The sequence below is a fragment of the Haemaphysalis longicornis genome, unplaced genomic scaffold, assembly GCF_048455015.1.
Source record: "Haemaphysalis longicornis isolate Haplotype H1 unplaced genomic scaffold, Haemaphysalis longicornis Haplotype H1 scaffold_7, whole genome shotgun sequence".
NCBI classification, from domain to species: domain Eukaryota; kingdom Metazoa; phylum Arthropoda; class Arachnida; order Ixodida; family Ixodidae; genus Haemaphysalis; species Haemaphysalis longicornis.
Window position 1 is genome coordinate 84,531,169 of NW_027526422.1, and position 15,303 is coordinate 84,546,471.

At 49.9% G+C, this 15,303-nt stretch overlaps 1 protein-coding gene across 2 annotated transcripts in view; it reads left to right on the forward strand.

The window, feature by feature from the left end:
* Positions 1-12,346, forward strand: part of LOC144146026 (telomerase-binding protein EST1A-like) — a 91,914-nt gene extending 79,568 nt beyond the window's left edge. For both annotated transcript variants that reach the window (XM_077677940.1, XM_077677941.1), the window contains exons 17-19: positions 5,751-5,965; positions 7,220-7,301; positions 8,836-12,346. In XM_077677940.1, the coding sequence (XP_077534066.1) occupies positions 5,751-5,965; positions 7,220-7,301; positions 8,836-8,966 (428 nt within the window). In that variant the 3' untranslated portion in view covers positions 8,967-12,346. The remainder of the gene's footprint in view (positions 1-5,750; positions 5,966-7,219; positions 7,302-8,835) is intronic.
* Positions 12,347-15,303: the final 2,957 nt, after the last annotated feature.

The window sequence follows — 15,303 nt, forward strand, 5'->3', positions numbered from 1 at the left end:
CAGCGGCGGCGGCGGCAGCAGCAGCAGCACTTTCACCCTGGAAGTGAAATCGATGCGGTCGGAACACGCTCTGGCCCCCCTGAGAGCGGAGGAGTGAACGGCCGTGCATCGGCCATTATTGTCGGCCGGCAGAGGAATGGCTGCTCGCGGGGAGCGGCCATTCACACCGGAAGCGTTAAACGGGCAGGGCCCCTCCGTGGCTGCTTTTGTTCGCCGCCTGCGAGCGCACTTATATTCTTCGCCCCGGGGCGGCGAGAAGAAGAAAGTGGCTTCGGCGGCAGTGGTTCTGTGCAGCGCGCGTGCGCAGTGACAGCGCGGGCTGCAGTGGCAGGTACTGTTAGCGGACAACCTGCGACCGGTGCGTCTTGCCCCCCTCCTGCGAGGCGCCGCGATCGTCCGAGCATTGCGCGGCATGGGGTGGGATTAGGGACGGAGAACCGGTGTGTGCAGGATGCGTTATGCACGCCCCAAGCTCCGTTTATCAAACGCCCCTGCGGAAGGGTTGGAAGGAACGTGGCAGGTTACGACCCGGCGTAACTTTTCAGTGCGATATTGATCGGAGAAAGCGAACTCTTAATCTGCCTTTACGGACGAGGGAAGGATATGTGCAGGGTGCTCACGATGAGGTGCTGATTTCGTTGTTCTAGCGTGGTTGGGAACCGGAAACGTTCGCTTGAGACTGGGCAATTGAATACTCCCACGGTTCCCGCCTCAGCGCCTTTTCCTGATCTTTCTCTGGCGTTGTCGTTCTTGTGCTGCGCCCTTGTTGAGAGTTCGATCGTCGCCCGAGTTTTCAACAATTTCGATGCATGGCGCGACCAAGGAAAATAGAAGGCAGCAATCTCCTAAGTCGACTGGTTCGGCCTCGTTTAACGAAGTCTGGCTGCGCTGTCGTATCGAGTTGCGTTTCCAAGAATAAACGGTGGTTCTTTTGGAAAGCGTAGGGCTTCGACTGTTTAGCCGGTTGTTGGCTCTCTTCGTCACAGGTTGCCAGCTTTGTACGCTGCGCATTGCAGCCGTCTACTTGATTCCGTCGTCGGCAATCTGCTCTCCTTTAGCTGCAAAGGTCGTTCCTTTCCATCGGCAAGCGGTGCACGCAACTTGGCGAGTCCGGCATCGTTCCATAAACGCGAGAGCGACGCCGGCCTTGACTCGAGTGGACGCGGCGATCGTGTGTCGCAATCCTCGGCCTCTGTCGTCGCCTCGGACGCGCCGTTTTAGAAATTTCGCTACCTCCCACGGCGCGCGCGTGTGTTGTGTGTACGCTGGCCGGCCGGGCTTTTGTTCGTCGAGAAAGACCCCGCTCCGTCCAACGCCCTCCGTGCGCGTTGCACGAGCAAGCTCACGCGATGCGACCGTCTGTCTTTAGCGCTCTCGGCGGCATCTTCCCCCCGCTTTGTTTGCTCCCGAGCTTCTTCTTCTTTTCTTCTGCTCTCTTTAAGGGGGAGTATCGAGATTTTTTTTTTTTTCTTTGAGGGCTTCCCCCGAGTTCCGCTGCCTGGTAACGTTGACCGGCGGCCACCGAGGCAACAACCTTTGGCGGCGTCTACGTACTTTTCCGCCGTATTATTACCTTGCTGCGCACGAAAGCGGCTACCAGAAGTGAAGGAGAACGGGAATTACGTAAGCTATGCTGTCGCGCTTTCTCTGAAAAGAAAAAAAAACAGAGAAGTAGGGAAAAGAAAGAGGCGGGCTTAAAAAAAAAAAGGTGCGAAGAACCTTCGACTGCGTGTTTGATGTTGATGGATGGGAGGTCGGCCTTGATTCGGGCGGACGAGACACGCCATGCCCGTTACTACATTTAAGCAGGATTGCAACCGACCGGAGTGTAGTTTCACCCCCTCCGTGCCGGCCTTCGTTCTACTGTAGGAGTTCCGTTTTCCTCGGAGCAGCGTCGGGTGCCGCCGGTGGAGAGCGCTTGCGACCGTGCGCGTCGATAGTGTGTTTATACGCCGCACTCTCCCTGGTTTCGCTCACGCGATGCGCTCGCTGCGCGGCGCCGATGTCGCGCCGTCGACCCCGGCGCGGTGGATGCACGCACGCGCTAAGTTCGAGAGCCGTCCCGTCTCGGCTAATGGGAGTACTGCTGCTACAGATCACAGCGCGCCGTCTCCGGCCACTCACTTCCGCGTGCCTGCATGCATTATGCGACGAGGCCGCCGCCTCGCGCGCGCGCCTTTTGTCTCCCAGCGGAAGAGGAGGCTGGTTTTTCAAGGCCTTTGTCTTCGCGCGCTCCTGGTGGTGTGCGCATCGCGTGCTATCTCAAAAGGTGCCGCGCGTGCACGCCGCCCAAGAGTTGTGTGTGGGCGAATGCAGCTCGGCCGTTTAAACTCTCGTTTCCGAACCCCCCCTCTACCCTTCCCGCGTTTCTCCGGGGGGAAAAGTACGAGCTCGGAAGTCTTCTCGTTACGTCCGAGAAGGTCTTCGGAATCGCGGAGAGGTTGCTCTGACTGCATCGCCCGGGCGATCGGGGTCAAGCGATGACGTGCGGCGTCGGGAAGTAGTGGGGTTTTTAAACTTGAACTTGACCGTTATGTTTCTTCGCCTTTGGTTGAGTGCGGGACCTCACTCCGCAGCTGTTTCGCTCGTCACGCTGTCCGGCTGCGCCAGGGTGGGCGTGCTCTCAAGACTCGTCTCGGAGAGCTGTCGGTGCATTACTTTGGAGGCGGGAACGGCACGGAGCGCACTGCACCCGCTAGGTCACGCCCCGCGCTTTGACTGTTATGTGCAATTTAACCGAAACAGAGGCCGACCTGTGGTTAAAGGGGTTTCTTGTTCTGAAGGTTTGCCGAAGGCAATCGTTGACAGCGCGGAGCCCACTCGCTTTAATAGTGCGGCATTTTTTTCTTTTGAGCGAAAGCTTTCGTAGTGGGGCCGATGGCGTCCTGTCATAAATCTAATGCATTTCCCCGTAGACCGGGTGGTCGACTGAAAAGCTCCGATGAGACCTCTGGACACATGGAGCGTGTGTGAAGCCGGGCTTCCTTTGTGTCAAAGCGGTTACTTGAACTTGCAAAAAAGGAACGGTTCTAGATGAGACAATATCCCATAAACCACGCATCCGTCTACGTTGAGATCGTTCGTCGATACGTTTACTTAGTGCGCGAAAAATCGTCGTATGGGTTTGTTCTTCGTATGCGGTTTGTGTCTTTGAAGGTTTGACAATCGACTGAACGCACTCATAGCGAAAGTTTTGACGCGTTTAGTGCGAAAGGGGCAAGTGAAATGGGTGCCTGAAAGCAATTGCTGACCTGACCCTGGGGGCCGGATTTGCTAAGCCGTCCGTCTGCGGTGCACGAATTCCCCATTTCCGATTCCAGTTCGCGTGGGGGGCACAACATTATGAACAAAATGTGTGTCGAACTTTCTGCGAACGCCGAGGCATCACGCGGCACCACCGTTTTGATATCAGGAAGGCGCCCCCCTCCTCTCCCCCCCGTCCCCTTTCATTTTCGCATCTTGTCTGTCCCACCCCTGGTTTCAAACCCCCGACTTCTGCATGCGTATATCTGATGCCCAGCCATTGAAATGTTTCGAGCTCTTGGCATTGCGAGAGGCTCATTCAGCCTGGGGTGGGAGGGGGGGGGGCTGTGATGATTAATAATGCCTGGTATGAATACGTTTACACTTGTTTCAAAGCTTTCGCTGCGTTCGGAGTGCTGTTGCTGAATGCGGTGTCTGGCTAACAACGTGCGCTTTGTTGGAAATGCTTGTGAACAGTGCAGAAGTGTAAGCGTTGCACAATAATCGCGGTGCTTTCTAAAGGAAAAAAAAAAGATTATTGAGGATTGAGTGTGGTTGCGTATTTCCTGAATTGCGGCCGCCTCTCGTACTAACGCAACGCCCTGGAACTTGTCGTTCGGATTTGATGCTGGCTCTGTATTCTCAAATTTAATGCGAACCTGTTGCATGGGGTCGAGGCACAGGAATATACGTGTTCGCACTATGTTTGGTGCTTTCCGGGCGGTGCCATAGAGGTGTCTCTGTCGGTGGTCGCAGGCGACGTCAGTAAATCGTGCGAGGAGGATGGTAAAGTAGAAACGACACTTCTTAAACGCACTGTTCTCTTTTAAATAAAACGCAAATTTGGGCCGTTTTAACTCGGAGCTGAACACGTTAGCCTAATCATGCGTTTAGCTAACCTGCCTCTTAGGCGCGGATATTGCTTCCGCGTGGTAAATGATTGCCGTCTGGCATCCGAGTGTGTCCTTCCTACTAGACTGAAAACTGCGGGGGAAAAAATGCTGCTTCGCGGGCATTTCTGCTTTTAAGGAATCCGCTTATTACGCCTGTTTTATGCCGCTTGATGGTTGGCACTTGCTGCAGTAGTGCAGTTGTTTTTTTCGACCGGGGAGTTTGGAGGTAAAACGTAGAATCCCTTCTTCGTGTACTTGGTACCGAAATAGTTGAAAGTATCTGGGCGAGGCGGTTGCGTGTGCCGACCTGACCCGCCGTTTCTAACTCCGCTCTGCCAAGTGATGTGTGGCCTTGGACACGGTCTTGTGTTCAGGGCGGAGAGCCACAAATGTGTGTGCATCCGCGCAGCGACCTGTGCCACTATGTGCGTATTTCTGGTGTTCTTTCTGGCGTAATTATACCGAAGAGGTGAAATTAATCGCTGCGCTGTCCGAAAAACTGAAAACCCCCTGAGCGACCGCCGCGTCCACGAAGAACTCCGCCTATCCGTTTGTTCGTCGCCCGGGAAGGCGCATTTTTTTAAGCGTCCCGCTATCATCGCTCGGCGCGTTCTCTGAGCGTCCCTTCCGCGGCCAAGGGCAATGGCTCCCGTGGCGATCTGGTCCGCGCCGGTTTCACTCATCGGCCGGCGGGTGGTGCGGGTTGACGCGTTCGTGTGCGCGTGCTCTCTCCTTTTAACGACCTGCACGCTAACGAAGCCGCCGCCGAGTTCATCCTCAGCTGAGGCGCCCTCCTCTCCGCCACCTCTTTTGTGCTGCCTCCCTGTGCCGTTTGTTCTCCGGCTGACCGCGCGTCGGCTCCCTCTTCGCCGCCTCGTGCAAATTAAATGAAGCCGCTCTGCGGCCGCTTCTTATTATTCGCCACAGGGTGTCGGAAAGGAACGGGGGATGAGGGGGGGGGGGGTAGAGAATTCACGGAACGCTCGCCTTGTTTGCGCGCTCGTGATGACCCTTTGGGTAATGGGCAGAGAGGAACGGAACGGGCCGCGCGCGCTTCGAACCAGCTTGGTTGGACTCTCATTGCGCACTGCTGTTGCTCCGCTTGAAGATTGTGCGCTCACCTTTTCTATTATTTATCCCCCCCTCCGAGTTGACCGACCCGCACGGGGGCGAACGCTGCTCAGCCTGCGAGTTCGGCTTAGCCGCACGCCTCTCGTGTCTCGCGGGTCAGCCAACCTGCTGGTGGTTGGGGAGCCGGCATTGGGACGTGATTTGGCAACGTGCGAAACGCTCCAGCGTGGAATATGATTTAGATGGTTTAGCAAATAGGATTGGGACGGAGCTTCCGCTGCTGTTGCCGCACCATCTACTACGAACATAAGTTGCATGCAGGCTCTCGCGTCTATCTGCTCTTCTTGAACGGTAGCGTTGCGGAAGCGCTTGACTCGCCTCGATTTGAAAGTGTAACGGTTATGTTAGACTCAAAGAAGGTTCGCTAGCTGGGGTTTAGCACTAATGCCTTAACTTTTGAGATATCGAGTTCCGTGTCGACATAGAGGTGTGCAAAAATGTTTTCTTCCCCCCTCGCCCCCCTCTCTTTCCCTGTGTGCGCAGTGGTGAACGAGCTGCACGGCCTCGGGCGCGGCGGCACCCGGCCCGGTCTGAGCCCCCCCGACCACTGCGAGAAGGTGGGCTCGAGCGCGCGGGCGGCCCTGGCCTACCTCGAGGAGCGCTTCTCCCAGCGCGAGCCCAAGCTGCGCGCCATCACCATCCGCGGCACGGTCATGGACACCATCAGCTTCCGCAGCGAGGACTCGAGCGAGTACAAGGTACGTGGCAGTGGCCGCTGAACGCTGGTCGGCCTGAAAAGCGACGCGTACCAGAAAATGGGGTGGGATTTCCATTGCACGGAAATCGGGAAGACCAGAAAGATTATGTTAGGTTTGGCGTTGAAGTCAAGGGCTTGACAGAAGCCTGTCTGGTCGAGGTGGGCCATGATAAAAAAAGAATGGAAACACCGACCAAAAATATTTTTTTTACTACAGTGAAGTACATTTGGGCTCCCGCACTGGAGCCTTGTTCATGGTCTATTCACACCCTTGTTCAGAGTTGTGAACAAGGCTCCTCTGTGGGAGCCAATACATATCTTATTTTAGTAAAAAAAAAAAAATTATTTTGGTCGGTGTTTTCATTCTGTTTTATCAGGTTTGGTGTTGTAAAGGTGTATTCTGTGGAGTCTTGCCTTTGAGACCAAATGGTTTTTCGTGTAAAGTGGTAATTCCGTTTGAGCAAGCAATTACGTTTATGCAATGCAATTTTGTTACACTTTCGTGGGGCTTTTTTTGTTGTTGTTCTTTTGTTATTCGAAAAGGAGAATAAGCATTTAATTTTTGGACAATAACGATTGTATAGGGTATCTGAAATTCTCACTTATTAAAGTAACTTGTCAGTAGTGAGATTTAGTAAACTTGGCATGAACAAGAAGTGTGTCTGTAGCAGCTTCAGAAACACGAGAAACATTCTTTTCTTGCCATTTGGATGTTTCATTTCCCATGTTTTGCATACAACATACATAATAAATAGCTTAGTTTTCTCTACTCCGTATCATTTGCAGGAGAGTTTTTTGAAAGGCTAATAGAAATAAAAAAAAAGAATATACACCCAACACAAATTTCAGCCCTGTTACACCCGCCTACCTTTCAGGGGTGGCATCGAATTTCTTGCTGTTTTCACACATGAATTTATACACAATTTTATTTTTATATTACCTTTTTATACTAATTGTCATTGAGCTGCAACAGAAACAGCACGTGAAATTTTCCAGGTGAATATCTTACAGGGTTCCATCAAAGCCATAGAACGTTGCTTGCGAGCTTGAATTGTGTTTTAATTTGCCTGTAGTGTGCTGCTTCTGGCATTTATGTTCTTTTATTCACTGTGTTTCTCTCCTCTTCCGTTTAACTTTTCCCATACGCTTGGCAGAATATTTTTAAAAAGCTGGAATAGGCAAGCAATGCAGCCTTGCGTTACAACACGATACTTTGCTGTAGTGTACTTGACAGTAGCCGCTCGTCTGTTTTCAGGGGACCAATGACGACCAGATCCTGACCTGCTGCCTGCAGTTATGCAAGGACCGGGATGACCATGTACTCCCGCGGGAACCTGGTGAGTGTTGGCCGAGTTAATAGTAAGGTGGTGTAGTTTTGTTTTGACGCTGCTGGGGGTTAGAGTAACTTTTTCTGGCTGCCTTGATTTTTAGACTGTTCAGAGAATAGTGGTTGAAGTGGACCTTGATGACTGGGCCTCAAGAAAAAAAAAAGATACTGAAGGGGGGGGGTTATAGTTTAGTTATTCATGAATAGTTGGTGCTAGCCTAATCTTATCTGTCACACTAATGTTTAGATTGATTGCTCTGCCTTCTCCTTGACTTCTAGCTACCCTCATAAAGCAAGGTACCTCCACTGCTGATCCACTGTGGTAGGAAGTACCGTATTTTCCAGTCTATAAGTCACACCCCTCTCAGAGCGACCGTTTTTTCAGAAAAAGAAATGTATATAAGTCACAGCGGTGTATAAAACACACTTGTTAATCATGTAAACTCATAGATCATCAGTTTCTTTAGAAAGTGCGGCAAAAGTGCGTGGTTGCGGCGGCTGCTGCCTTTGAACGCACCCCCCGGTAAGCAGTCTTGGACACGTGCATCTACCGTCCAAGGTCTCGACAGAACGAACTCTCAAAAATGGTTTATTGATACACACAGATGGCATGTACTTACAGACGGCGTTTAGGCAAAACCATTGAAGCCTTCTTCCTCCGACTCACTAATAAATAATTCATTCATTTAAAAATAATAGAGCTGTGTCTCTTAACGAGCGCTAACATCACGCAGCGCACAGGCATCTTTTCGAGCACGGACCACGCGCAGCTACCACGTACCAGATTTATTCCATACATAAGTCGCACCGGTGGATATAAGACGCACCAACGAAAATTTCAGAAAAAAAAAAACGCAACTTATAACACCGGAAAATACGGTAATCTTTAAGGTTATCGGGAGCTTCCTGTATTTCTATTGAGCTTTCGGTTTGCACAAATGTGAACTCCAGTCCTCTAAAAAATGCTGAACTGTGTTGGGCTAAAGTTTTATCTGACTTTGCAAAAAAAGTGAGAGGGGGGGACCTCTGCGGTCCCCTCAATTGGTGGCTGCAGTATTGGTTGTGCAAGCGAATAGAGTCATTTTATGGCCCTTTAATCAAAGCCGACTGGAAACTTTCTGATGCAGCATGTAGTGGTTAGTGAGGTGGTGTGTACATTGTGACGCGTTCAGCTGCATCTGGACCCTTGCACTGAAGCAGAAGAGCATCATTCAGGTTCCATTTTCCCAGTGCTCTATAACTCTCACTGATAAAAATTGGTTACCTTTCTTTGCCGATATTTCTGTAGTGCCTTACTTCTTCCACAGGGTGTAAACTTCTTTTGTGCTTAAATAAACACACAACAGAAAAAAAATCCTACAGTTACTTCCCCTTTTGTGATTGTCTCGTAGTTTTGGCATGGCTGGATTTGCTACGAGAGATCGGGATGTTGTACTTACTAGTGTCCATAAAAAGTAATGTAATGAGCAGCAAAAAGTTGGTATGTTCCGTGAATGAGCTTACGCATTGAACTGAGGCTCCTTTTTTTCTTTTTCCTTTCGTAGATGCCCCGGTAAAGCTGTACCGAGAGACGGTTCTCATCACCGAAGACCGGAACCTGTGCGTGAAGGCGCTGACGCACCACGTTCCCGTGCGAGACCTGCCCGCCTTCCTTCGGTGGGCCAACATCTCGTGAGCGAAGGGCCCACGCCCGTACCAGGACGATACACTTGGGCGGCACACACTCGCCCTGGCCGAGAACAGAAAGGGGAGGGGAGGTCTGTTGCAGACCCTAGGGCACCACTTGCTCGAGGAGTGGGAACTCGCAGCTCAGGCTGGCCAAGAGAGGGAAAAGAAAAAAAAAGAAAGAAAGAAAGAAACCCGAAGCACGCACCGCACCCGCTCCACTCAGGGAGGGGTTGCACCCCTGCGCCTCACTCTATCTCTCTCGGAAGAAATCTTGAGGATCCGCAACTCAAGATTCAGCGGAAATCTTGAGAAGTGGCGGCGTGGGTCCTTGGCAAAGCACCGGCAAACACCATGCACAAGCTCGTCGTACAAACTGCAGAAAAGCAACAGTTTCATCATCCATATTCGTCGTGATGCGTCGCACGCCTGGTTTGTCTTATCCTCTCGCCCCCCAGCCTGACTGAGCTGTTGTAGTTGTCGTCCCCTCCCTTCATTTCAGGCAACGATGCTTGTTTCAAGGAGCCATGTTCTAGCTGGCTGCGTATCAATAAAGATGAACAGGCAGTTTACGTGCGTCAACGTTTTACTGGCCTGGCCACAGATTGTGTTGACTGCCGTAGAGTGAGCTTTGCTTCATATATGCTGCGGTCGGAAATTCTGCCATCCCAGGTCGGGAGATTTAGTGGAGTGGCACATTCACTGGGAGGAAAAGCTTGCTGCACAAGCTTGTAGTCTGTGTAAGATTGCTGAAAGGGGCTGTAAACAAACGTTTTTACATCAGCTTACTATTTTTGCGCCCACTCGGCAGAAGTGAAAGCAAGATCTGAGCTGTTTGTGCTCTGAATTAATTGTGTTACCGATTTTCTTACAGCCACTGAGATGTTTAGTCTCGACCGATAGCTATGGTCACAACATCGCGAGGCAGTGTCGTTTCTCGCAATGCTTCACTCCGTTGCGGTGTGGTTCCTAGTGGTTCGCTATGCCCACCGATAAAAATTGAAATTCACTTCAAGGGCACATGCATTTTGCCTATAGTATGAGCGAGTCGGTAACGCATGCTTATAAAGACAGTCCAATCCTGTAGCACATTTTGAAGCACTGCAATGTAGCTTTAGACAGCTCTGCATAGCTCCCGTATTTAAGAAAGGGGAACTAATCCTTTATTTCTGCTGTCGGGTGTTCTGAATGTGAATACCTTTTTTTCTCGAAGCATTTTGTATGGGCAGCCTGGATTCGAAGCTGGAAATTTTACGTTCAGTGTTGTTTGGTGTTTGAAACATTGGACTACTGGGTTGTTCCTGTCAAGTGTTACAAAAACTGAGCTTTGTTTAGCACACTTTGCAACCTCTGTGATGTGTCAGACCCTGTTGTTTCAGGTGAAAGGGGAACACATTTGTGAGGTTGTTGCGGGACCCGACAAATTTCCCATGTACTTTTCGTTCAGTGGTCTTTGCCCCCCCCAAAAAGCTCTTCGTGCAGTTCAATTTCACTAGTTGCTGTTTGATGTGCAGTCATACTGAGGTTGTGATATGAATCGCATTCATGTGTACCCAGAAGAAGCCAGATTGTGTTTCAGTTTGTGTTTTTGTATAATGCTATCTTGTTCTCTGTGGCGCAGGGTTTTTTTTTTTTTGCTAGATGTGTTAATATTTTAATATTGGCTTAACAAGGAAGCAGTTTTTTACCACCCAGGAATAGTTTAACCCTTTTTCTTTTCAAGGATAACAAGCCTGGGCCCAGGCATGTTTGCCAAAGAAAAATACGCCCGTTTTCTATTGCAGTTTTATCCTTAACTATTCATAACTGTTCGGGTTGTAGTTAAGTCTGTCCTTACGGTCTAGTGCGCTACGGGACTCTCACTTTTCTAGCCGCACAGTCATTCTGGCGTAGTCTGGTGTGGCACAGTGCACAGTTTTGGCCATAACCTACCACTAAGACTATTGATCACATATGGGTAAGGCCCGAGTTTCATGGTCTAGCTACCTGACACCATTATTTGGCGGCATCTGAAGCATCCTTCCAGAACACCGCTGCCTGACCAACGAAATCGCACCATAGGATACTATAGTAGGTTTACAAAAAAAATGTTGTAAAGGAACTATGGCAAAGATATTTGCTGTTCATGCAGTTCTCATTGTTTAAATTCTTTTGCACCGTAAAAGCAATTCTGTGCCATATTGATTCCATTTGTCGTGCCCAATCTAAGGGTTTGGTTTCTACAAAAATTAAGGTTTTTATGTAACTGTTTTATTTTTCTTCCTTTATCTAATAACAGCACAAGAATGGCAGACACTAGTCTCTCTCACACATACCAATTGTAGGCATCAAAGAACACCATCAAACGACAAGTACATGTCCTCCATTGTAGACCAGTCAGTGTTTTGGTGTTCTCGTTTTGTCGGTGTTTTGAGTGGTGCTTCTACCGCCTTTATCGCGTTACCAACAGAACTACCTTGTGACACCCAACAAAGAAGCCATATGCAGTCCACACTCAAGTCCGTACCCTTCCCAGCAGACAAGGCAGTTGCAATAAGAGCAGATAGCCCGCGCGCCGCTGACTGCGTGTTGTTGAGAATATATTTTGGACCATTTTGTACACTAGCCTTACAGACTCGTGTCGTTCCTTCGCTTGCCTCTCTCGCACCCTGCTGGCTTGTCAAATACAAATAGGAAACAGGTGAGCTCGCTAGGCTGGAGGTTTTGTGAGGCGATTGCACATGTTGAATGATGACTGCGTGAGCTTGTGGGCTTACAGAGCCCTCTGATGACGCGTTTTTGCTGTTTGGATTTTTTTTTTTTTTTTTTTTTGCGCTTGTATGAGAGCTTTTCCTGGAGGGAAGGGCTCCCGTGTGGTGTTGGGCAGTGGCCGCATTTTTGTGGGCACATGCGTTTGGAGTTTGGACTGTAGGTTTTGCACAACTGCGAGTGTTCGCCACTGAAAGTGTGGAGTTTGTCATTGTGGGCTATTGAAGCTTGGTGAGAGCGGAGAAGTTGTAGCTGGCTTGCTGATTGTGCTTCTTAGTACCACCCTTGTTTGGCAACTGCATTTGGTGGTAAAGCCGGTTTCGGCATTTCTGTCGCGTCCGGTGCAAAGTACAAGGTGTACTGTTTTTCAGTACCTGTACCATGCTTTTGTCGCTGGTTGTGTGTGTGTTGATGGGCTTTAGTACTTTACACCCTCTCGTTTTCTTCTTCCTTGGCTTCTTTGCCTCCTGACTTCTAGCTGTCAGTCTGAGCCTGTTTTATTTTTGGTCTGGTGTACAATTCAAAGCTGCCATTTGTTCTCTTTGTGTGTATGTGTGTCTGTGCGTGTGACGTGTCAACAGAAATCCAGGCACACTTCGATCATATGTGGAGTTCATTAAAGTTCAACAGTTTCTATTACAAGCTGTGCTTAGTCTGTCTTTCTTGGCGGAGGATTCTGCTGTTAAAGATGTGGTCGAAGGTTCATCCCTGCTGCAGCAGCTGCAGGTGTTGTCGAGGCAAAAAGAAATTGGAAGCTGTTCAACATAGGGCCCCTAAATTAGGGGCCTTAGAGTTCAAGGGCGTGTGGCGCCGCGGGTGATGGCAAAGAAAATGAGGAGAGTGGCGGAGAAAGAGGGAGCGGTTGGCGCTACCTTAGTAATTTTAGGGGCCTTAGTTCCACTCAGTGTGAAAGCTGTTGGAAGTAGAGCAGTGATTCACCATAATAGGCTGTAGCGCTGTTGTCCGCTTGCTGCTACCACCCAATGCGATTCAAATTTCTCTTCTGTTCTTTTTGTGCTTGCTTTTTCTCCTGCACGTGCCAGCGTTGCACTGCCACTTTTTTTTTTCACTTACTATTGTAAAAACCAACCCAACGAGCGTTCTAACTAAAGTAACGGCGGCGCTGCTGGTTAATTACGCGTATTTTGCCTCAAATGTACCTGCAGTTTTCTTTGCGCTAGACAACGGGGAGATGTATGACAAGTGCCAGCGGTTCATGAGTTTCGAACGCTTATGACTAATAAACCACTCAGGTTTCGAAGCCTCTGGGTTACGCTGCGACGACACATAGCCATGTGGCCCTGCTTGAGTCCAGCAAGTGAGCTACGATGACAAGGCAAGCCCCTAAAGTGCTCTGCACTTAATGCAAAAGCCACTTACATACAACAAAAATTTTACCAGAGCCTCTATGAGAGGTGTTGCTGCAGTTATCCAGACCTTCCCTTTCAATTTTTTTTTTTTTCAACACATGACTGCAGTTGCGGATCAGTCTGGGTATTCGAAACAAAAAACCACGAAACTTTTGACGACATCGCTATGAATAGACAATTGGTAAAATTGTAAAACTTGACGCCACTGTAGAGTTGCCTTGGTGGCAGAACGAGATACATTAAACCGTGCAATAAAACAGAACAGAACCGAAACTAGTGACATGAACATTTCTGCGAGGTTTGTCTCTGTCACAAGGCGCTAAGGCACAAAAATTTCTTGCAGCGCTGTTTTGACCATGACAAAGTTCATAAAGGGTGGCGGGTTAGATCTCCAATTTCACTGCCTCATAAGTATATTCCGTCGCATAGTTTGGGCGAGTATTTAAAATTGAATAAGTGGCAAATGGCTGGTGAATAGTAGAGTAGTGTTCTGTTCCAACTCCCATCAGTGAATTCCACTTGGTAGCTCAGAAAGGCATTCAATGGTTTTTGAGCACATAGCGGATAGTTGAGTAGTTAAACCTTTATCGCACTGCTAAGGCTGTGGTCATTGAGGAAAGTCTCATAGTTTCATTCTACAGCGGTCTGCTGTAGAAAGCAAACAAACATAAAACCCACAAAAACCATGCATGTACGCCAGTGGAGAACCTGAGAGGGTGGAAAAAAGTTGCAGCGGTGTTAAGGCAATTCAGGCATGGTGGCAAGCAGTGCTGCTGCCCATGGAAACCGTTTCGAACCTTACTTTTGGTATACCCGTTACAACCCTACAGAATGGTTACAAGCCACCAGCATAACGGCACTTTACATTTGGCTCCCACGTGTAAGTAATGACACCTGTTTTTATAACGAAGTGAAACTGAAACTGGAACTGAAACCTCGTATAGAGGCTGCCGTCACCGCGGGAGTTCTCTACAGAATATTTCCACTGTGTTGGCTGGAGAATAAACACATTTATGTGACTTACAGTTTTGCTCAAATGTCTGTCGTTGAGCTAGGCCTCATTAAACTTGTCACGTTAAAGTTCGCGTGGTGTTCCGCAAGGTCTGCACGGAGCACCCAGCTTGTATTGTGATCCGGGGCCGCTGAATCCTCGCTTTCTTGCGAAGGCCTATTATTAGAGAGTTTTAGCTAACCGTTTTCGACGGTCCGCTCCGGTATCGGCGGCACGGTCAGCGCAACCGGAGCCAATGCCGTTCGCGGCCAAGCGGGCCAGGCATGCGCAGTGGCGCTCCCGCTTGCTATCGGAACGGAGCGGACCGTGAAAAACGGTCAGCTAAAACTCTCCAATAATTTGCGTTAGAGTGACGCGATAGCAGATGCCAACGTCCGGAGTCAAAAACCGCCAAAGACCAAGTCCGTCGTTATTTTTCTGTATTGTCGTCTTACGCCCTTGGCTTTAGACATTCAACCCGAAATATAATTTTTTTTCTAGAACTTGGCAGTCAATTTAACTTGCAGAAGGGCTCATCGCTCGCGAACCGGCGCTGCGAAGGATTTAGTCGCCATCCGAACCGAACCGGCTTTTCTTCGGTTCTACACCGAGAATGTTCATTCTAGGTCTCGGGATTGGCCATGGTGTGCGCCTGCAAGACCTTTGATTGCACATATCATGACCGTAACATCGAGGCTATAGGCCAAACGGGCGTGCGTTCCAACGTATTTGGTAAGGCTTTGCGTCTCATCAAACGCAAAAAGTGACAGTAGCCGTCGGCGGCGGCGTCAACACGAATGGCACCTAAGTGGCCGCCGCCGTAAAAAGACCCCGACATGCCGCCGCGGGAGGGGCACGAGTAAATGCAGAGCATTAGCGGCGTTACGCGCGTGGCGGTGGCGATGGGTGTTGTAATGGTGGTGGTAGGGTTGTTGTTGTTGGTATGATTGGGGAGAGAGAGAACGAGACGAGTATTAGGTAACATGTCGGACAGGCATGTCGGGGTCCCTTAGCTACCTCGATCGCTTAGCAACTGCGACAACCGCGACGAGAAGAGAGCGAAGCAGAACTGGAGTGCGGCTGACGCGCCGACAACTGGGTTTATATTCCCAACGAATGCAGTAGAGGGAGAGGAGGCGGAGAGAGAGCGCGCTATCACGCCACCGTCAGGCCACGACGCGCCCGCACCTGCTGTTGCTACGGTGCTTGCAACGCCGGAGCGCGCGCTGCACCTGTTG